At 46.6% G+C, this 23,536-nt stretch overlaps 1 protein-coding gene across 4 annotated transcripts in view; it reads right to left on the minus strand.

Annotated features, from left to right (window-relative positions):
* Window positions 1-23,536, minus strand: part of vps13d (vacuolar protein sorting 13 homolog D) — a 206,285-nt gene that overhangs the window by 28,263 nt on the left and 154,486 nt on the right. For all 4 annotated transcript variants that reach the window (XM_054745595.2, XM_054745599.2, XM_054745598.2 and 1 more), the window contains exons 54-59: window positions 23,398-23,488; window positions 23,132-23,289; window positions 14,797-14,905; window positions 10,774-10,944; window positions 6,961-7,053; window positions 5,834-5,983 (exon numbers count right to left, since the gene is read on the minus strand). In XM_054745595.2, the coding sequence (XP_054601570.1) occupies window positions 5,834-5,983; window positions 6,961-7,053; window positions 10,774-10,944; window positions 14,797-14,905; window positions 23,132-23,289; window positions 23,398-23,488 (772 nt within the window). The remainder of the gene's footprint in view (window positions 1-5,833; window positions 5,984-6,960; window positions 7,054-10,773; window positions 10,945-14,796; window positions 14,906-23,131; window positions 23,290-23,397; window positions 23,489-23,536) is intronic.

Raw genomic sequence — 23,536 nt, forward strand, 5'->3', positions numbered from 1 at the left:
CAGAATAAAGACTAGTTGGCTGTACAAGATACAAACAAGTACAGTGGGGCAAAAAAGTATTTAGTCAGCCACCGATTGTGCAAGTTCTCCCACTTAAAATGATGACAGAGGTCAGTAATTTACATCATATGTACACTTCAACTGTGAGAGACAGAATGTGAAAAAAAAATCCATGAATCCACATGGCAGGATTTTTAAAGAATTTATTTGTAAATCGGGGTGGAAAATAAGTATTTGGTCAATAACAAAAATTCAACTCAATACTTTGTAACATAACCTTTGTTGGCAATAACAGAGGTCAAACGATTACTATAGGTCTTTACCAGGTTTGCACACACAGTAGCTGGTATTTTGGCCCATTCCTCCATGCAGATCTTCTCGAGAGCAGTGATGTTTTGGGGCTGTCGCCGAGCAACACGGACTTTCAACTCCCTCCACAGATTTTCTATGGGGTTGAGGTCTGGAGACTGGCTAGGCCACTCCAGGACTTTCAAATGCTTCTTACGGAGCCACTCCTTTGTTGCCCGGGCGGTGTGTTTGGGGTCATTGTCATGTTGGAAGACCCAGCCACGTTTCATCTTCAAAGCTCTCACTGATGGAAGGAGGTTTTGGCTCATAATCTCATGATACATGGCCCCATTAATTCTGTCCTTAACACGGATCAGTCGTCCTGTTCCCTTAGCAGAAAAACAGCCCCAAAGCATGATGTTCCCACCCCCATGCTTCACAGTAGGTATGGTGTACTTGGGATGCAACTCAGTATTCTTCTTCCTCCAAACACGACGAGTTGAGTTTATACCAGAAAGTTCTACTTTGGTTTCATCTGACCACATGACATTCTCCCAATCCTCTGCTGTATCATCCATGTGCTCTCTGGCAAACTTCAGACGGGCCTGGACATGCACTGGCTTCAGCAGCGGAACACGTCTGGCACTGCAGGATTTGATTCCCTGCCGTTGTAGTGTGTTACTGATGGTGACCTTTGTTACTGTGGTCCCAGCTCTCTGCAGGTCATTCACCAGGTCCCCCCGTGTGGTTCTGGGATTCTTGCTCACCGTTCTCATGATCATTTTGACCCCACGGGATGAGATCTTGCGTGGAGCCCCAGATCGAGGGAGATTATCAGTGGTCTTGTATGTCTTCCATTTTCTGATAATTGCTCCCACAGTTGATTTTTTCACACCAAGCTGCTTGCCTATTGTAGATTCACTCTTCCCAGTCTGGTGCAGGTCTACAATTCTTTTCCTGGTGTCCTTCGAAAGCTCTTTGGTCTTGGCCATAGTGGAGTTTGGAGTCTGACTGTTTGAGGCTGTGGACAGGTGTCTTTTATACAGATAATGAGTTCAAACAGGTGCCATTAATACAGGTAACGAGTGGAGGACAGAAAAGCTTCTTAAAGAAGACGTTACAGGTCTGTGAGAGCCAGAGATTTTCCTTGTTTCAAGTGACCAAATACTTACTTTTCACCCTGATTTACAAATAAATTCTTTAAAAATCCTGCCATGTGAATTCATGGATTTTTTTTCACATTCTGTCTCACAGTTGAAGTGTACCTATGATGTAAATTACTGACCTCTGTCATCATTTTAAGTGGGAGAACTTGCACAATCGGTGGCTGACTAAATACTTTTTTGACCCACTGTATTACGTTTTGGAAATATATGAAATGTATTTAGCCTGCTAATTTATCTCAAATACTAATAACTACCGTATTTTCCGGACTATAAATCGCACTTTTTTTTCATAGTCTGGCCGGTCCTGCTACTCCGGAGCGACTTATATAACAAAACATGTAGGCTACACCGCGCTGCTGCAGCCCGACTCCGACCCAAAAATGAGTTCCCCTGTCCCGCTGGGAGGGTTTCAAACACCGCCTTCCTCTGCTGGAGACCGTGGCGCGCTGCTGCGGCGCATTATTCGGTTATTGTTACCGGTACTTGTCTTTCAATGTGAAACGCTTGGTCTCAGATTTTGTAAGAAAAATAAAATTTCCCCCAAAATACGACTTGTATATGTTTTTTTCTTCTTCATTATACATTTAATGGCTGGTGCGACTCAGGAGCGACTTACAGTCCGGAAAATAGCTAGGTACGTTAAAAATAGTGAAAACTTTCTCAAAGCAAAATATATTTTCATTACAGAAATAACTTATAAACTTACCGATTTAATATTGTTTATTCACAGAAAGGTACTTCTCATGAAAAAGCGCCGCAAACCTCCACCTGAACTCCATGCGGTCGATGGGTGTTCCACAGAGTTAGCTTTGGTTGTAGCTAGGTGGTTACATCCGTTAGCTTGGCTCCTACCTCCGCGTTAGCTCTGGGTTAGCCAGGGTTAGCTTCAGGTTAGCTTGTAGCTAGTTGGACAGGGTGTCGTCAGTTGATCCCAGCCTTACAGCCCCACCCTCAGCTCCACCTCTCTTCCCTTATTTGGAATTGTCTGGGCTTGACGGAACCTGTGACACGGTCAAAATGGCGGTGGTGGCCACCTCCCATTTGGCCTCAAAAACGTGTTATTGGAGCCTATGGAAAGGAGATGTCCAGTATATTTATGTCGGTGGTTTTACCTCTTTGCTTGTTGGATGATATTTTGCTATAAAAAGATACTGCATGTCATTAAAAGAGTTTGCCCTAAAGGCAACTTATAAAAGGCCATCACCCCCTTAAGTTTTTCTTTAACACAAATAGTTTAGACAGTTAGCACCTGAATTTCCTTCTCATAAGGGAGATCTCAGGCTGGGATCACATAGAACTATTTTTTTCTTTTTAAAGCCCTTAGCATCAGCTGGAATCAACAGATTTGGTGAAATATCTGGTCTGTTGTAGCCCTGATCTTAAGAGGACACCTGCAATAGATTCCACGATACCTCCAGGTGCAACCTTGTGTGGCCTAGGATTCTCTAAGTGTGGGTCCAGAGTCCTAGAAAGTGTAGAGGAGGCTCCTCCTGGCCAACACGCTACACTGAATCTAGTTGCATGTAGCAAAGGTAAGCCTTAGCGAGGGCCTCTACTAAGGGGGGGTGGGGTGATGTGGAATAAAAAAATTATATCACTATTTTGTTTTTGTAAAATCACGATCAAGATAGTTTTCTGTTTCAACAGTTCAGCCATTTTGGTAGTTACTTACCAGTAAAAAAAAAACGTCCGTCCATCCATCCATCTATCTGTATGTCTGCCCGCCCGTGATCAACGCTTTTCAGAGCTGATCACACCAGCTGTCTGTGTGCAGCACCGCCCCCTCCCCCCACCCAGATATAAACAAACGTGTCTGCTGAACTTTTACTCCGTAACGTAAACGTTAACTCCTGCAGCGTAGAGGAAACGTGTTAAATACGTCAACACGGTGGATTTAATAGAAGCTTAAAGAACAAACTCTGGACGGTGTGAGGTGAGTTTGTCTCACTGCAGAAATAACAACACACACGGAGCGTCAGCAGTCAGACGCAGCCGCTCACCAACACTCGTGTGTGTGTGTGTGTGTGTGTGTGTGTGTGTGTGTGTGCGTGCATGCGTGTGTGTGTGTGTGTGTGTGTGTGTGAGCGTCAGAAGGCTGAACAATAACCTGTAGAATAATTAAAGTCATCATGCTAGAGCAGCTTCTCTGTGGTGGACCACACCAGCTTCTGCCACCATAAATAATAATAATAATAATAATAAATAACATTTTAATTTCCTTTCTGAACTGTTTCTGTTGAGTTTTAATGTTTAAACCTGTTAGCTTGTTACTGACAGCAGCTACGTTTAAGCTCCACTTCCTGTTGTGACTGAAGCTGCTGCAGCATGGAGGTGTAGTTCTCAGTCATCCTGGACATGATCATCCTGAGAGTTTTAGCTGGAAACAGCTGGACGTTTCTGGATATGTTGGAGACATTTAGCCTCTCATCCCAGAGGCTGCTTCCACACTTTGGTTGTGGTCAGAAACAAACACACTGGTTGTGCTGCAAGTCGTCTTCTTTTGTCTCCTAAACATGTTTTTGTTTAAATGAAGGTGATGTTGTTGTTCATAGAGTTAAAATTCATGTTGAAGTTATGATTAGTTCATCCAGTAGGACCTGTGGTTAGCTGGCTCACGTAAAATATTTCATGTCTTGAAAGAATCGGAATCGGGAATCGATAGGAACTGGAGTCGAAATGAGGAATTGGAATCGTTCAAGATCAAACGATGCCCAACCCTAATCATCTGTCTATCTAACCACAGTTGAGTGCTAGAGGTACATGTCTCAAATGTCCCACAGACACTTTCATTTAATTATATTTTTATAATGAATGTAAAATAATTTTGATTTCATCTAGAGGAGGCTCATATCCTGTCACCTACGCTATTACCAGTAATTATTACTTGTCCAGTAGCAACATCTATCATGTTAATGTAAATAATCCTCATCTCCTGCATTCTCCTCTCAGGATTACACTTCCTGTTACACTCCCGCTGTTTGTGCCTCGTCATGGTGACGTGTGGGGAAATAGCAATTTAATCTTTTCCTAAAATCCAGAGGTTTCACCTAACAAAAGCATTTTCATCTTCCTACAAGAGTCCATCTGGAACCACTACCGGTCATCCTAGACTCCTACCGAGCATGAGCGCAGCCTTAGCGTTGGTAAAGCTACGACACACACACACACACACACACAAAGGTTGATACGAAGATCCACATATTTCAACAATAGACTCTCCTGAGACCGCTGAAAGGGTTAGGGTTAACCCTTTCTGGATCACCGCCAACACAACAAGATGAGCTAGCCAGCGGCTGCAGCTTCAGCCCAGTCAGGAAACCTTATTCTGGTAAGCTACCGATTACATTTATATCAACATGTGCATGCAGCAGTAAGACTGGCAGCAAACTGCTGAATTCATCTGAAGATTATTGAATGACACTAGCATGGCCCGATGAGGCTCGCAGAGCTGGCTGCTATGTGAACTTGTACTCGTCCACAGTTGAAGCAGATAAATGACTACGGTTCTGGGCATGTTCACCATCTTTCCACGTAGGCTTTGCCATCAGCGTCCAGAACAGTTTGCATGTTGTCTGTCTTGAATATGTCCAGCTGTGCTTGCACCTTGGTGGCTAACCGGCCTGCGGCTCATCTCAGTCAGGCAGGTGAGGGGACCTTATGGCATCCCTCTGATATCCATCCCCAGAAACAGTCTAGCAGAGGTTTCACGAGCTACATCTGACTGATGACACTGTCCTCCGCTGTGTTGCTAATTGTATGTATGCTAGCTGTTGGGGTGGACTTTGATCAGCTGCCCCGGGCTTAGACTGGAAACTATTTTCTGTTTCTGCTACTTTATTTAAAACATCACATTTCAGCTGTGAGAACCACAAACCTTTTACATCGGAGCTTTTAACCTTCGCACATTGTCTGGTGTATTTTTATTCTTTTTGAGGGGTACATCACTGATCCCCTGCTAAGGGTTAAACCTTAAACCCTGTTTAACCCCCCTGTCCTGGCGGTGGAAGGGTTAATACTTTTTTGTGTACACATGCATTCATCTTTAAGAAGAAACCCGACGGATCCGCTCGGAGACGGATGGTGTACTGGAATGTGACTCATTTCTTTTTATCCCTCCTCCTCACTAGGATGATGGAGCTCAGAGCACCTTACACCAGCCTGACTGGCTGGTGCCCCCCTGGCCACCTGGTGGCCTGTGCATGATTTGTGATGCGGAGCACGGGCGCGAAGAGCTGAAAATGCATTTCTAACTACAAAAACCCCTAAAGTACTCATGTGCGTTGCGGACACTGGGCAGAAGCTGTATGCAACCCATTAAACTTTCTTCCTAAAAAATAAGTTTTTGTGAGAAGAACTGAAGTTTCGATCAAGCGACCCACCTGGATGTTCTGGATGTTCAGCTCCAGAACCTCACTGGAAGCAGTGTGAGTGAAGTGGACGTTCACACCAGACAGTGTGGTGAAAATAAGTTCCTCAGGAACCTTGTTGACCAAAGATACACCCAGACCCTCATCCAAGTTCACAAGCACCTGTCCATGGAAACAAAAAGGACACTGGTCTTAGTGGTAGAGACGGTGGGAGACTTTCTGACAGCAAATGTTGGCCAAAGCTGCTAAGAGACTCATCTATATTAGAGCCGTGCCAACTGATGGGAAGACTGCATGATGAATAAGGAGGCAGACCAAACCACTGTTAGAAATCAAAAGTCCATTCTCTTATGTCTAGGGTTGTTGTGGGAAGCAGCACGGTTCAGAGTAGCATGTAGGTTAAAGAACGCACACTACTGGGACCCAATGGAACCCGTACTTTATTATGGATAAAACCAGGAAACATCACTGTAGACGTGTTCTTACAGCAAATGTGTCTGACCGCTTCAGGTTTGGTAAAACATGACGCTGAACTTGTTGAGCTATGATCACACTCAGCTGTGTTCAGCAGTCCTTCAGAACCACCCTAACCCTATCCCTAACCTACATTTCATGCACTGAAGCAAGTCTATGTGCGGTCCATGAGCAACAATGTAAGACATTAAAATCAAAGTGACTACGTGAAACAGCATACGTCAGGGGTGTCCAATCCTGGTCCTGGAAGGCCGGTGACCTGATTTCCATCAGCAGCTGATTAACAGGCTTCTGCAGAGCCTGATGAGCTGCTGCACAGGTGTTTCAACCACTGAATCAAGTCTGTTGGAGTAGAAAAACCACAAAACCTGCTGGATACCGGCCCTCCAGGACCAGGATCGGACACCCCTGGCATATCTTAATCTTAGATAAACATATAAACGCAGCGAGTGAAGAGGATTGTGCCGAGCATCATTAGTGGAGAAACGCTGGCGAGGTCCAATAGCACTGACTTTTACTAGAGAGCTGGTCATTTGGACTGACACCAAGTTAAAAGCTGCACAGTTGTTTTAAACTCTGCTTGTTCCATCACACAAGTACCGGCTGGAATGCCAGGAAGTGATCTACACACTGCTGCCAACGGGCAGGTGTGATGTCACTCTTACCTCAAGCTCTTTCTTCTGCACATCCTCTCTGCATTTGTCCTGTTCTGGAGAGGTGGAGCTACGGACCACCCTCCTCTGATTGAAGTCACTGATCTGAAAATGAGAAGGTTAATCTTAGCGTTTCCATTCCTAAAAGAATCTCTGTGTAACAAACATCCTGTGGGAGGCAAATACAGATCAACACCCTGAACTGTGCAAGAACAACCAGGACTGAGACGGATGAACTGTTGAACGAGTTCTCAGCGAATGCCTTGGGCCCGGTTCTGATGAACGTAACATGACGGTTGACCCCACGCAACACTGACCGGAGCTGGCGTCCTCGGTTCACCTCAAAACCAAGCACTCACTCACACATATGAGCAGCCAGGGACTGGATGTAAAAACGTTAACGGGTTAATTAGGATTCATTAATCCAAACAAAACTCACGCATTTAACCACAGCTTGCATTTCAAGCAAGGCGGAACCTTTGCCACTGCACGATTTCCTCGTAGACCGAATATCACTGACGCACACAATACGGCGCTCTGCTAACGCGACTAAAACGGGAAGATATGACCTTGCTTGGGCCGATGCAGTGTTTGGAAAACATGTCGGCCTCTTCTCTTAACTTGTAAAAAAACGTGCTGAAAACTGCGGAGCCCGTGTCACGGACATTTTTCTGGGATCTCTGCTGCTGCCCAGTGCAGGGTATCTGCAGGTTTAAGAGAGCCAAATTTAAGACTTTTTAAGACCTTTTTTAAGTCCACTTTGACCAAATTTAAGCTATTTTTTAAATTTCACTTAAGCTATAATTTCCAGCCATTGCATGAAACCGGTGCTAACCATGTCGCGAACGTGGGATTAGCCATCCAGTTACCATTAAACTTGCACTTCCCCATGGTGCAAGCTCCCGTTAGCTTTAACAGCTAATGTGCTCATCTAAAAATAGTCCCCTTTCACAACCAACTGAATGTGTACGGTTCCGCTTACGCAAATACGATACACATAAAATGCTGAATACTAACTAGAAATTCACGAAAATTTCATAGAAATAAAAATATCTTGTTTATTGGGTCTTTAATTTAAGACCTTTGGAAACTGTATTTAAGGATTATTTGTCATTTTTAAGGATTTTTAAGGCCTTAAATTTGGAAAAGCATATTTAAGACTTTTTAAGGACCCGCGGATACCCTGCCAGTGGCACCTGAAACTTAACAAAGGTGGAGGTAAGCCATAATTTTAACATTTATGTAACATTTCTGCAGCGCTGAAAGCACCAGACAGAATAATTTATATAGTTTATGAAAGTAGTCAGACAAGCCTGCTGCAGCTGGGAAGATGCTCCGCGTTCTCACTACTCTGTAAACAATCTTAAAGCAACAGAAACACTCTAAAATCTCTCTGATAACACTTGATCTTCACTATTCTGTTGGTTTATTATATGTTTCTGAGACGAGTGACTGCCTAAACATCGTACGTTTCTATCTTTATGCAGCGAGATGTGTTGATGTGGTCATCAGCTGACCAGGAGCCGTAACAGATCACTGCACAAGAGAAAACCAGGTAATGGACTGGGACAACACAAGGATCATAAACACCGAACAACAGAAATACAAAAGATGGATAAAAGAAGCTATCGAGATAAGGAGACGTGGACGTGGGACCATGAACAGAGACGATGGGGTTTACACGCTGGACCACGCATGGGACTGCATCGTCGGAGAGGGGAGAGCGGGCAGTAGAGGGCGACAACGTCCTCTGCTGCCCGCGGATAAACGGAGAAGGAAGTGACGCGCCACCATCAGCGTCAGCTCTGAGGAAGTCTGCAGCCGCAGACGAAGCGTAGCGACAAAACAGGTAAAGAAACCGTTTCTGTGTTTTAAAAAGAACGACAGCATGGAATCAGAACCACGACACAGCAAGAACACACCTAAGATATGAATAGAAATGCTACAAAAACACTCAATTATACAAACAAGTGAAACTGGAAAAATTTGAATCGGGTGCAAAGTCCATTTATTTCAGTAATTCAACTAGACTGAGAGACGAATGAGTCAGCCTATGAGAAGCTTCTAAATCTGCTACTTGGCAACCATCTCTTCCACCAGGCCCATCACTACCATTCCCTAGGCTTTCATCACTAACCCAGGATTCCCACCCTTGCTCCTGGAATTGCTACCACTTTCTTCTGTGACACGCCCAGTGCACGTTTTGGTGCCACCATCAATCCCAGGGCTACCATATCTCCTCATCGGGCCACTAACCACTAACTCTCCTACTCCTGGATGACATCCAAAGCTACCTGGACAAGCCCCTGAGCTGCCAGCACAACTACTTGGGCTACATCTGCAACTGCGTGGGCTAACTCCAGGATCACAACTACATCTAGAGCTACAACCACAGCTGTGCCGGAAACACCCCCACTGTGATTGGCTGCCTAACCAACAGTGTACAACAAATTCCATCTCGGTGGTCTTCATATTTGCCACTCCTGGAAACCAGGCAATCAGGACTGTTGATCACACTGTGGCCAGACCAACTCTGGGTCTCTTTTATGTCTGCTAACAAGGGTCTTCTTATTTGTCACATGGTTAACCATCACAAACCAGACTTTTAGAGTTCGGTTGAGACTTGGCAGTGACCAGCTGTCTCTGATGAGCAAATACAAGGTCTTTTCTCTCCAGGACTCTTCCTTCAGGCTCTGTTCCGACCATCCCAGCAGCCATTTACCGGCCACCTAGGCTAAACCTGAGTTTTAACATATTTGCAGCATATATTGCCTTCTTATGTTCCCTTTCTAAAATTGTTGTTTTGCTCAGGAGCTACGATGTAGCCACAGCTGCCCTGGGGCGCACTGACCGAGGCGAGGCTGCCGAGCGCTGGCGCCACCGGTCCCTCCGACCACCACCAGCAGGCAACGTGGGTTAAGTGTCTTGCCCAAGGACACGACAGCGACAGACTGAGCGGGGCTCGAACCTGCAACCTTCAGATTACGGGGTGAGCACTTACCGGTGGCACCAGTGCTCGGCAGCCTCGCCTCTGTCAGTGTGCCCCAGGGCAGCTGTGGCTACATCGTAGCTCATCACCATCAGTATGTGAATGGGTGAATGATGCACTGTAGCGTAAAGCACTTTGGAGTCCTTACTCTGAGAGGCGCTACACAAGTGCGGGTCACTCATTTAATTCCTGTGCCACCGTCGCCCACAATGAGAGCGAGTAAGGGCCTGGTGGACGAGCCAAAACAACAAAGAGTGGTTTTACAGTTTTGCAATCTGGATTAGGAAAACTAAGAATAAGATGTCCAAAAGAACTGTAACTATTAACTGGTAAGGCCTACATGGCCTCAAATGAGGTGACCCGCATGCGCCCTACATTTCACAGTGGGCAGCCCTCCGTGGGTCAAATTTCTACCCAGAGAGATCCCACTTGGAGGCCCACACGGGCATGTCTGCTGGGTGATTTCTGCAAAATCGTTTAGCATTGAAAAGTTTAAAAATAGGTTTTGGTGCATAAATGATATACTACAGTATCTTCCAAGACTTCTCTATGGGAGCTTAACCAGTCACAACAAATCCTCACTGATGTTTGATATTTGTCAGCCTAGATGATTAGCATCATAACTGTTGAATGGTTGATCCAACTGAAAAATAGCCAACAGTTTCTGAAAGTACATAAAATGGGCATTCCAACAATGTGTTGCCTGTGGCGATCCATGTTACTGCAAATATCGCTACTGGAGTGAAACTGGTTGTAAGTGTTGAGCATCACACTGAATAAAATGGAGCAAACGCAAAGGAGACAGTGGAGTATGACACAGGGGAGATTGTCATTACCTGAAGGACACGTGTGGGCCCGTCTGGCAGAACTTGGACTGACAGCACCCCCGATCCAGGTCTCATCTTCTGGTTGATGAACTGCTGTTCAGGACCAGGTTCTAACAGACCTGAATCTGGTCCTAGCACCACCTCTGCTCCATCACTCAGGCCTGTGACACCCCCTTTCACCTGTAATAGGAAGTTTACAGTTCGACTGTGACACGTATTCAAGTTATTTATATTTGCATATGAATTACAATAATGGCCCAAAGTCAATGATTAGATGCAACCTGCTGGATTTCATTTAGAGACCATAATGAATGGGAATAATGTACTGAACTCAATAAGCTTAATAATGTTTGCTTAGCTAAATTCCATGGGATTGGGTGTTGTGAATTTGTGCAAAAATCCCCTACAAGGGAAAGCAGTAGCTCAGTAGGTAGAACATGGCGGCCAGTTATCAAATCAAAACAAAACAAATGGAGTGTAGCCTCCAGGAATGGTCAGTTTTCCACCTACAGCCTGACCTCTTCAGTATCTGGCCATTTGGAGTCTTAACTGGTGCTTTCAATCTGCAAGAAAGGTACTGTTGCTTGGCCAAGGTCCCTCTCAAGCTTTCCGCTCATCTCAGACTGCTTTGCTTCACAGAACAAGAAGAATGAACTTTTATAATAATGAACCGTTATGAATAATGAGTGTTAAAATAATCATAATGAATGAATAATAATGGCTGAACTATAATAACATTGTTGTGATTAATCTGTGCTTAAATTACTGAAGTTGAAATGAATATTATGCTATGATCATTAAGTTGATTTAACAAGTGAATCCCTATCTACTGACAAGCTCACACACACTCACCTTATCTCCATAACGCAAGCTAAAGTTAAACGTCACTGCACATAGAGATTTCCTGATCCACAAATCAGAGCTCTTCTATTTGATGTTCTGAGGTTTGTTTGGTAAAACCCCTTTACATGTCACATTCTGGTTGGCCATGTAATCAAAATATGGCCGTTGTTAAAACGGAACTCACTTCCTGAGCGAGTCAGTTTTTGAGAAAGCTTCGGACCAACCATCCGAAGCAAAACCTCTTTAACCCAGCGCATCTTTTGACAAGCTGTCAAAACCTGTTGCACGCTACAGCTGAAACCCCAAACGGTTCCTTCAGAACAAAACTGAACCAGCTTCGACTCCTTAAGAGTCCTCCATACAAGCAAATAACTACCTGTCGTGACCTGGAGACATCTCGAGACCGGTCTAGTGGCACTGCGGTTTCTTCTACGGACTTCGGTACCTTTGGGGGTCCACGGACTTCCTGACATTCCGGATCTACCATGGGGGTCTTCGAAGGGTATGTAGACTCGACAGATTGTGTCTGATGTGGTTTCATAAACCATCACTTATAGTTTATAGCAGACCAAATTCACTCCCACTCAGAACTCAATTTCTTCAGATAGGAGGGTTCTGATAACATCACACCTCACATTCCATCCACTTAGATTCATTCATCACATAAAGTGTTTCCTAGTTGTCATGTTTTTAATTGTTTAGAAAATAAATGTCTTACTTTTTATAAACTTGACTGTCTGAATTGATACGAAGTGTCTTACGATCCCTGAATAAGCAAAGTATTCTAAATCTTCTGGTTAAACATTCAAAGATCAATCAGATTGGATTTCCATATTTATACAGAAATTCATATCTTATTGGTCAAATGCAGTGTAGTATATTGAGCTTTAAAAGCATCCAAAATACATACGTATGCTACTCCTAAACAAGCTTTATTCATAGAGCGCTTTTGAAACAGAAAATGTTACTTAAAGTGCTGTACAGATTAAAAAGATCCCACAAATATAAAAGACCCCACATATCCCACAATTGTCATTGACAAATGTCACTTTTTAACTGCATCCATTGGCCGTGTGCCATCAGGAAACACTGAGATGTACAACTGTGTATCATCGGCATAACTGTGGAAATTCACCCCATGTCTCCTGATGACACTACCAAGAGCATATAGAGGTTAAAAAACACTGGGCCTAAAATTGAACCCTGGGGCACACCACATGTAATCCAATGGACCCTAGAGTAACAGGTTTCTAAACTCACCATAAAAGTCCTGTCTGTGAGGTAGGATGTGAACCATCAGTGGACAGCACCAGAGAGGCCGATCTGTTTCAAACGGGTTAAAGAATAGTGTGGTCTAGGGTGTCAAAGGCAGTGCTTAGATTCAGTAGAACCAACACTGTCATCCTCTGGGCATCATGATTTACTCTAAAATCATTTAAAATATTCAATAGGGCCATCTCCGTGCTGTGGTTCACCCTAAAACCAGACTGACATTTCTCTAGGACATTATGAAAGGTAAAAATCATTTAGTTGATTTAGATACCGGTCATTCTTCAAGCTGCTCCGTGTCTGCCGCTTGTTATCCTCGGCTCTCTTTATGTTTTTGTGGGCGCAATGGCGGCGCTGTAAACGACAGCGGCGTCCTGACCAATCACAAGCTTGCATTGTCCTTCTCGACTGACGGATGTTTAGAAGAGAGCTCGACTCCGTCCGTCCTTGCAGAGCTCTCCGGCAGGCACGCAAGGACAGATAATGGTGTTGCGTGTCTCTGCACTGACGCAGACGGAGAAGCATGAATCAGGCTTATCAGACTTCAGACAGAGCCTTCAGATAAGAAAGGGAGGAGAGGAGGAAAAAAAAGTGTCTGTACTCTCCAAGAGCCGGAAGAAGAAATAAAGATGTCTGGCCTCACCTTGTCTCCTACTAAATACTGAGCAAAGGGTCTGAATGCTTAGGACCATGTAATATTTCAGTTAGTCCTTTTAAATAAATCTGCATTTCTAAAATTCTGTGTTTTCTGTCAGTATGGAATAGTGTGTGTACATTAATGAGTAAAAAATGAATTTATTTGATATTAGCAAATGGCTGCAATATAACAAAGAATGACTAGTTGACGGGGGTCTGAATACTTTCCGTACCCAGTTTAAATGGCTTGTGTTAGTATAGTGCATTCTTAGAGATCTACAACCCCCCAAGGTGCTTCACAACACAGTTCAGCCATGCACACACATTCACACGCTGGTGATGATGAGATACAATGTAGCCACAGCTGCCCTGGGGTGCACTGACAGAAGAAAGACCGCCGAACACAGGCGCCACCAGTTCCTCCGACCAACACTAGCAGGCAAAGTAGCTTAAGTGTCTTGCCCAAGGACACAACAGCAGCATTCTTTGGTGGAAGCTGGGATCAAATCTACAACCTTCTGATCACTGACAACCCGCTGCACCCCCTAATCCACTGCTGCCCTGAAGGACTTTCATAGCCAATGTCCTTACCCCTATAGGACCTACCTGCTAGTGTATCGCTGCAACAGGCTTCAGACCATTAACCCATCTTAATGTTCAAGTTTCTGTTTGAAATAAGTGCCAGTTCACATGAAACCATTGTTTAGGTATATGTGAGATGTCTGACTCAGAAGTTCTGGAGACCTTTAATGCAGCTCAAAAATGTAGTAAGAAGTCGACCAATAGGGTAGTTGCCACTTTGTTCTCACTCTTCTACCATATCAGTACTATGCCTGCTGACGACACCGACATGAAAAAGCGTTGTACAACTGATACCATATGTGTAATTTCTAGTTCTTTGGAGATATTCAAGATCATCTAAAATGTATTTCCACTTGTAAAGAACATTTATATCAGTAGAATAAAGGAGTCCCTATAGCTAAACATGACCTTAGATCATTGTTCAACTGATGAGCAGCAACAGTTACTTTGCTGATTTCTTTACTCCTGCTAACACACACCAATAATCTCAACAGTTAATCAGTACATCTGACCCTGATCCTCATCACATGGACCCAGTTTCCTTCCTGGTAAATAAATAACAGGGTTATTCTGTTTCTTTGATTAAATCCTAGATCTGAACGATGGTGGACTTGGTCGTAGTAGGACTGTAGATTGGTCTTTGCACGTCACAACAGCAAACCAGGGAAAGAAATACCGTCCCGGTTTTATAGAGGTACATACCTGCACCACCAGCCGAGGAAGACCACAGGTTAGCATGCCTGAAGTGAAGTACCATGTCTGGGTAGTGCTGCGTCGAGAGTCTGGCCTCCGTAGCATCAGTGGCTCATAACTAGGAGAGACCAACATGTAGTCAAGGACAGGCCTGTAAACGGCCTTGTGGTTCTCCTCCAGTTCATTGCCAGAAAACCACAGGGATTATACAGTCGTGGCCAAATGTTTTGAGAATGACACAAATATGGGAAATTGGAAAAGTTGCTGCTTCAGCTTTTATAACAGCAGTTTGCATCAACTCCAGAATGTTTTGAAGAGAGATCAGATGAGTTGCATAGTCCTGCTTTGCCACGGAAATGAACTTAATCCCAGAAATAACTTTCCACTGCAATTTATTGCCGTCATTAGGACCTGCTGAGATCGACTTAGTAGTAGGTCTTGTTAACTCAGGCGAGAATGTTGACGAGCACAAGGCTGGAGATCATCATGTCGGGCTGATTGGGTTAGAATGACAGACTTGACATGTTAAAGGAGGGTGATGTTTGAAGTCATTGTTCTTCCATTAGTAACCATAGTGACCATGCAGCCATCATTGTGTTGCATAAAAATAGCTTCACAGGCAAGTGTGGCTACTAAGATTGCACCTACATCAATAATTTATTGGATCATCAAGAACTTCAAGGAAAGAGGTTCATTTCTTGTTAGGAAGGCTTCAGGGCGTCCAGGAAAGTCCAGCAAGCACCAGGATCGTCTCCTAACGAGGATTCAGCTGTGGGATAGTCTCCTAACGAGGATTCAGCTGCAGTATCGTCTCCTAACGAGGATTCAGCTGCAGTATCGTCTCCTAACGAGGATTCAGCTGCAGGGTCGTCTCCTAACGAGGATTCAGCTGCAGGGTCGTCTCCTAACGAGGATGCAGCTGTGGGATAGTCTCCTAACGAGGATTCAGCTGCAGTATCGTCTCCTAACGAGGATTCAGCTGCAGGGTCGTCTCCTAACGAGGATTCAGCTGCAGGGTCGTCTCCTAACGAGGATGCAGCTGCGGGATCGTCTCCTAACGAGGATTCAGCTGCGGGATCGTCTCCTAACGAGGATTCAGCTGCGGGATAGTCTCCTAACGAGGATTCAGCTGCAGGGTCATCTCCTAACGAGGATTCAGCTGCAGGGTCGTCTCCTAACGAGGATTCAGCTGCAGGATCGTCTCCTAACGAGGATTCAGCTGCAGGATAGTCTCCTAACGAGGATTCAGCTGCAGGGTCGTCTCCTAACGAGGATTCAGCTGCGGGATAGTCTCCTAACGAGGATTCAGCTGCGGGATTGTCTCCTAATGAGGATTCAGCTGCGGGATCGTCTCCTAACGAGGATTCAGCTGCGGGATAGTCTCCTAACGAGGATTCAGCTGCGGGATAGTCTCCTAACGAGGATTCAGCTGCAGGATAGTCTCCTAACGAGGATTCAGCTGCGGGATAGTCTCCTAACGAGGATTCAGCTGCAGGGTCGTCTCCTAACGAGGATTCAGCTGCAGGATCGTCTCCTAACGAGGATTCAGCTGCAGGATCGTCTCCTAACGAGGATTCAGCTGCAGGATAGTCTCCTAACGAGGATTCAGCTGCAGGATCGTCTCCTAACGAGGATTCAGCTGTAGGATAGTCTCCTAACGAGGATTCAGCTGTGGGATAGTCTCCTAACGAGGATTCAGCTGCGGGATCATCTCCTAACGAGGATTCAGCTGCAGGATCGTCTCCTAACGAGGATTCAGCTGCAGGATAGTCTCCTAACGAGGATTCAGCTGCAGGATCGTCTCCTAACGAGGATTCAGCTGCAGGGTCGTCTCCTAACGAGGATTCAGCTGCAGGATCGTCTCCTAACGAGGATTCAGCTGCAGGATAGTCTCCTAACGAGGATTCAGCTGCAGGATCGTCTCCTAACGAGGATTCAGCTGCAGGATCGTCTCCTAACGAGGATTCAGCTGCAGGATTGTCTCCTAACGAGGATTCAGCTGCGGGATAGTCTCCTAACGAGGATTCAGCTGCAGGATCGTCTCCTAACGAGGATTCAGCTGCAGGGTCGTCTCCTAACGAGGATTCAGCTGCAGGATCGTCTCCTAACGAGGATTCAGCTGCAGGATAGTCTCCTAACGAGGATTCAGCTGCAGGGTCGTCTCCTAACGAGGATTCAGCTGCGGGATAGTCTCCTAACGAGGATTCAGCTGCGGGATTGTCTCCTAATGAGGTACAGCTGCGAGATCGTCTCCTAACGAGGATTCAGCTGCGGGATAGTCTCCTAACGAGGATTCAGCTGCGGGATAGTCTCCTAACGAGGATTCAGCTGCAGGATAGTCTCCTAACGAGGATTCAGCTGTGGGATAGTCTCCTAATGAGGATTCAGCTGCAGGGTCGTCTCCTAACGAGGATTCAGCTGCAGGATCATCTCCTAACGAGGATTCAGCTGCAGGATCGTCTCCTAACGAGGATTCAGCTGCAGGATAGTCTCCTAACGAGGATTCAGCTGCAGGATCGTCTCCTAACGAGGATTCAGCTGTAGGATAGTCTCCTAACGAGGATTCAGCTGTGGGATAGTCTCCTAACGAGGATTCAGCTGTGGGATAGTCTCCTAACGAGGATTCAGCTGCGGGATCGTCTCCTAACGAGGATTCAGCTGCAGGATCGTCTCCTAACGAGGATTCAGCTGCAGAATCGTCTCCTAACGAGGATTCAGCTGCAGGATCGTCTCCTAACGAGGATTCAGCTGCAGGATAGTCTCCTAACGAGGATTCAGCTGCGGGATAGTCTCCTAACGAGGATTCAGCTGCAGGGTCGTCTCCTAACGAGGATTCAGCTGCAGGATCATCTCCTAACGAGGATTCAGCTGCAGGATCGTCTCCTAACGAGGATTCAGCTGCAGGATCGTCTCCTAACGAGGATTCAGCTGCAGGATCGTCTCCTAACGAGGATTCAGCTGCAGGATAGTCTCCTAACGAGGATTCAGCTGCGGGATAGTCTCCTAACGAGGATTCAGCTGCAGGGTCGTCTCCTAACGAGGATTCAGCTGCAGGATCATCTCCTAACGAGGATTCAGCTGCAGGATCGTCTCCTAACGAGGATTCAGCTGCAGGATAGTCTCCTAACGAGGATTCAGCTGCAGGATCGTCTCCTAACGAGGATTCAGCTGCAGGATCGTCTCCTAACGAGGATTCAGCTGCAGGATCGTCTCCTAACGAGGATTCAGCTGCGGGATCGTCTCCTAACGAGGATTCAGCTGCAGGATTGAAGTGCCACCAGTGCAGAGCTCGCTCCGGAATGGCAGCAGGAAGGTGTGAGCGCATCTGCACGCACAGTGAGACGAAGACTTTTGGAAGATGGCCTGGTGTCAAGAAGGGCAGCAAAGAAGCCACTTCTCTCCAGAAAACTATCAGGGACAGATTGATCTTCTGCTAAATGCATGGAGAACGGACTGCTGAGGACTGCGGCAAAGTCAGATTCTCCGAAGAAGCCCCTTTCTGATTGTTTGGGGCATCTGGAAAAAGGCTTGTCCGGAGAAGAAAAGGTGAGCACTACCACCAGTCCTGTGCCATGCCAACAGTAAAGCATCCTGAGACCATTCATGTGTGGGGTTAGGGTTCTCATCCAAGGGAGTGGGTTCACTCACAGCTTAGCCCAAAAACACAGCAGCGAATAAAGAATGGTACCAACACACCCTCCGACAGCAACTTCCTCCAACAATCCAACAACAGTTTGATGAAGATCATGCATCTTCCAGCACGATGGAGCACCGTGCCATAAGGCAAAAGTGATACCTCAGTGGCTCGGGGACCTAAACGTTGACCTTTTGGGTCCATGGCCTGGAAACTCCCCAGATCTTAATCCCATTGAGAGCTTGTGGTCAATCCTCAAGAGGCGGAAGGACAAACAGAAAACCACTAATTGTGACAAACTCCAAGAAGAGATAATGAAAGAAGGGTTGCTATCAGTCAGGATTTGGGGTTAGGGTTAGGGTTAGGATCGTCTCCTAACGAGGATTCAGCTGTAGGATAGTCTCCTAACGAGGATTCAGCTGTGGGATAGTCTCCTAACGAGGATTCAGCTGCGGGATCATCTCCTAACGAGGATTCAGCTGCAGGATCGTCTCCTAACGAGGATTCAGCTGCAGGATAGTCTCCTAACGAGGATTCAGCTGCAGGATAGTCTCCTAACGAGGATTCAGCTGCAGGATCGTCTCCTAACGAGGATTCAGCTGCAGGATCGTCTCCTAACGAGGATTCAGCTGCAGGATAGTCTCCTAACGAGGATTCAGCTGCAGGATCGTCTCCTAACGAGGATTCAGCTGCAGGGTCGTCTCCTAACGAGGATTCAGCTGCAGGATCGTCTCCTAATGAGGATTCAGCTGCAGGATAGTCTCCTAACGAGGATTCAGCTGCAGGATCGTCTCCTAACGAGGATTCAGCTGCAGGATCGTCTCCTAACGAGGATTCAGCTGCAGGATCGTCTCCTAACGAGGATTCAGCTGCGGGATAGTCTCCTAACGAGGATTCAGCTGCAGGATCGTCTCCTAACGAGGATTCAGCTGCAGGGTCGTCTCCTAACGAGGATTCAGCTGCAGGATCGTCTCCTAACGAGGATTCAGCTGCAGGATAGTCTCCTAACGAGGATTCAGCTGCAGGGTCGTCTCCTAACGAGGATTCAGCTGCGGGATAGTCTCCTAACGAGGATTCAGCTGCGGGATTGTCTCCTAATGAGGTACAGCTGCGAGATCGTCTCCTAACGAGGATTCAGCTGCGGGATAGTCTCCTAACGAGGATTCAGCTGCGGGATAGTCTCCTAACGAGGATTCAGCTGCAGGATAGTCTCCTAAGGAGGATTCAGCTGTGGGATAGTCTCCTAATGAGGATTCAGCTGCAGGGTCGTCTCCTAACGAGGATTCAGCTGCAGGATCATCTCCTAACGAGGATTCAGCTGCAGGATCGTCTCCTAACGAGGATTCAGCTGCAGGATAGTCTCCTAACGAGGATTCAGCTGCAGGATCGTCTCCTAACGAGGATTCAGCTGTAGGATAGTCTCCTAACGAGGATTCAGCTGTGGGATAGTCTCCTAACGAGGATTCAGCTGTGGGATAGTCTCCTAACGAGGATTCAGCTGCGGGATCGTCTCCTAACGAGGATTCAGCTGCAGGATCGTCTCCTAACGAGGATTCAGCTGCAGAATCGTCTCCTAACGAGGATTCAGCTGCAGGATCGTCTCCTAACGAGGATTCAGCTGCAGGATAGTCTCCTAACGAGGATTCAGCTGTGGGATAGTCTCCTAACGAGGATTCAGCTGCAGGGTCGTCTCCTAACGAGGATTCAGCTGCAGGATCATCTCCTAACGAGGATTCAGCTGCAGGATCGTCTCCTAACGAGGATTCAGCTGCAGGATCGTCTCCTAACGAGGATTCAGCTGCAGGATCGTCTCCTAACGAGGATTCAGCTGCAGGATAGTCTCCTAACGAGGATTCAGCTGCGGGATAGTCTCCTAACGAGGATTCAGCTGCAGGGTCGTCTCCTAACGAGGATTCAGCTGCAGGATCATCTCCTAACGAGGATTCAGCTGCAGGATCGTCTCCTAACGAGGATTCAGCTGCAGGATAGTCTCCTAACGAGGATTCAGCTGCAGGATCGTCTCCTAACGAGGATTCAGCTGCAGGATCGTCTCCTAACGAGGATTCAGCTGCAGGATCGTCTCCTAACGAGGATTCAGCTGCGGGATCGTCTCCTAACGAGGATTCAGCTGCAGGATTGAAGTGCCACCAGTGCAGAGCTCGCTCCGGAATGGCAGCAGGAAGGTGTGAGCGCATCTGCACGCACAGTGAGACGAAGACTTTTGGAAGATGGCCTGGTGTCAAGAAGGGCAGCAAAGAAGCCACTTCTCTCCAGAAAACTATCAGGGACAGATTGATCTTCTGCTAAATGCATGGAGAACGGACTGCTGAGGACTGCGGCAAAGTCAGATTCTCCGAAGAAGCCCCTTTCTGATTGTTTGGGGCATCTGGAAAAAGGCTTGTCCGGAGAAGAAAAGGTGAGCACTACCACCAGTCCTGTGCCATGCCAACAGTAAAGCATCCTGAGACCATTCATGTGTGGGGTTAGGGTTCTCATCCAAGGGAGTAGGTTCACTCACAGCTTAGCCCAAAAACACAGCAGCGAATAAAGAATGGTACCAACACACCCTCCGACAGCAACTTCCTCCAACAATCCAACAACAGTTTGATGAAGATCATGCATCTTCCAGCACGATGGAGCACCGTGCCATAAGGCAAAAGTGATACCTCAGTGGCTCGGGGACCTAAACGTTGACCTTTTGGGTCCATGGCCTGGAAACTCCCCAGATCTTAATCCCATTGAGAGCTTGTGGTCAATCCTCAAGAGGCGGAAGGACAAACAGAAAACCACTAATTGTGACAAACTCCAAGAAGAGATAATGAAAGAAGGGTTGCTATCAGTCAGGATTTGGGGTTAGGGTTAGGGTTAGGATCGTCTCCTAACGAGGATTCAGCTGTAGGATAGTCTCCTAACGAGGATTCAGCTGTGGGATAGTCTCCTAACGAGGATTCAGCTGCGGGATCATCTCCTAACGAGGATTCAGCTGCAGGATCGTCTCCTAACGAGGATTCAGCTGCAGGATAGTCTCCTAACGAGGATTCAGCTGCAGGATAGTCTCCTAACGAGGATTCAGCTGCAGGATCGTCTCCTAACGAGGATTCAGCTGCAGGATCGTCTCCTAACGAGGATTCAGCTGCAGAATCGTCTCCTAACGAGGATTCAGCTGCAGGATCGTCTCCTAACGAGGATTCAGCTGCAGGATAGTCTCCTAACGAGGATTCAGCTGCGGGATAGTCTCCTAACGAGGATTCAGCTGCAGGGTCGTCTCCTAACGAGGATTCAGCTGCAGGATCATCTCCTAACGAGGATTCAGCTGCAGGATCGTCTCCTAACGAGGATTCAGCTGCAGGATCGTCTCCTAACGAGGATTCAGCTGCAGGATCGTCTCCTAACGAGGATTCAGCTGCAGGATAGTCTCCTAACGAGGATTCAGCTGCGGGATAGTCTCCTAACGAGGATTCAGCTGCAGGGTCGTCTCCTAACGAGGATTCAGCTGCAGGATCATCTCCTAACGAGGATTCAGCTGCAGGATCGTCTCCTAACGAGGATTCAGCTGCAGGATAGTCTCCTAACGAGGATTCAGCTGCAGGATCGTCTCCTAACGAGGATTCAGCTGCAGGATCGTCTCCTAACGAGGATTCAGCTGCAGGATCGTCTCCTAACGAGGATTCAGCTGCGGGATCGTCTCCTAACGAGGATTCAGCTGCAGGATTGAAGTGCCACCAGTGCAGAGCTCGCTCCGGAATGGCAGCAGGAAGGTGTGAGCGCATCTGCACGCACAGTGAGACGAAGACTTTTGGAAGATGGCCTGGTGTCAAGAAGGGCAGCAAAGAAGCCACTTCTCTCCAGAAAACTATCAGGGACAGATTGATCTTCTGCTAAATGCATGGAGAACGGACTGCTGAGGACTGCGGCAAAGTCAGATTCTCCGAAGAAGCCCCTTTCTGATTGTTTGGGGCATCTGGAAAAAGGCTTGTCTGGAGAAGAAAAGGTGAGCACTACCACCAGTCCTGTGCCATGCCAACAGTAAAGCATCCTGAGACCATTCATGTGTGGGGTTAGGGTTCTCATCCAAGGGAGTAGGTTCACTCACAGCTTAGCCCAAAAACACAGCAGCGAATAAAGAATGGTACCAACACACCCTCCGACAGCAACTTCTTCCAACAATCCAACAACAGTTTGATGAAGATCATGCATCTTCCAGCACGATGGAGCACCGTGCCATAAGGCAAAAGTGATACCTCAGTGGCTCTAGGACCTAAACGTTGACCTTTTGGGTCCATGGCCTGGAAACTCCCCAGATCTTAATCCCATTGAGAGCTTGTGGTCAATCCTCAAGAGGCGGAAGGACAAACAGAAAACCACTAATTCTGACAAACTCCAAGAAGAGATAATGAAAGAAGGGTTGCTATCAGTCAGGATTTGGCCCAGAAGTTGATTGAGAGCATGCCCAGTGGAATTGCAGAGGTCCTGAAAAAGAAGGGCCAACACTACAAAAACTGAGTTGTTGCATAAATGTCATGTAATTGTTGATAAAAGCCACTGAATCATGTTTCAGTACATCACAGAAACACCTGAAACAAAGATCTAAAAGCAGTTCAGCAAAAACTTTGTGAAAACTAATGTTTGTGTCATTCTCTAAACTTTTGGCCACGACTGTAGACTGGAGGAGAGGACTTCAAAAGCAAGATACAGGAGTACAGGACATACTTGTTGTCACTGACAGCTGCTAGCCCAGCTATGTCCAGAACCAGAGAGGAGTCAAGAGGCCGTGGCTGGGACGGCTTGCTCTGGGGTGGAGATGAGCCTTCATGGCAGAGCATCCCGGTCCCAGTCATTCTCCACAACTGGGATCGCTTCCCTGGCTCCTGCACACCAAGCATGGAGAACACTGTTATATACCATCTCGCACGCACACACACACGCACGCACGCAGGCAGGTACGCACACACACACACACGCACGTGCACACACACCTTTTTCTGGAGGATGACTCTCTGGGTTTTGGGGTCCACATCAAGTACCAGCTCCGTATGGCTGATCAGGCGACGTTTTCTCTCCAGCTTTCTGTACATTCAGGAAAAAGCTGTCAGTGGTTTGAGGCTGTGCTGTCCA

Source organism: Nothobranchius furzeri, chromosome 10, assembly GCF_043380555.1.
Source record: "Nothobranchius furzeri strain GRZ-AD chromosome 10, NfurGRZ-RIMD1, whole genome shotgun sequence".
Taxonomy (NCBI): Eukaryota; Metazoa; Chordata; class Actinopteri; order Cyprinodontiformes; family Nothobranchiidae; genus Nothobranchius; species Nothobranchius furzeri.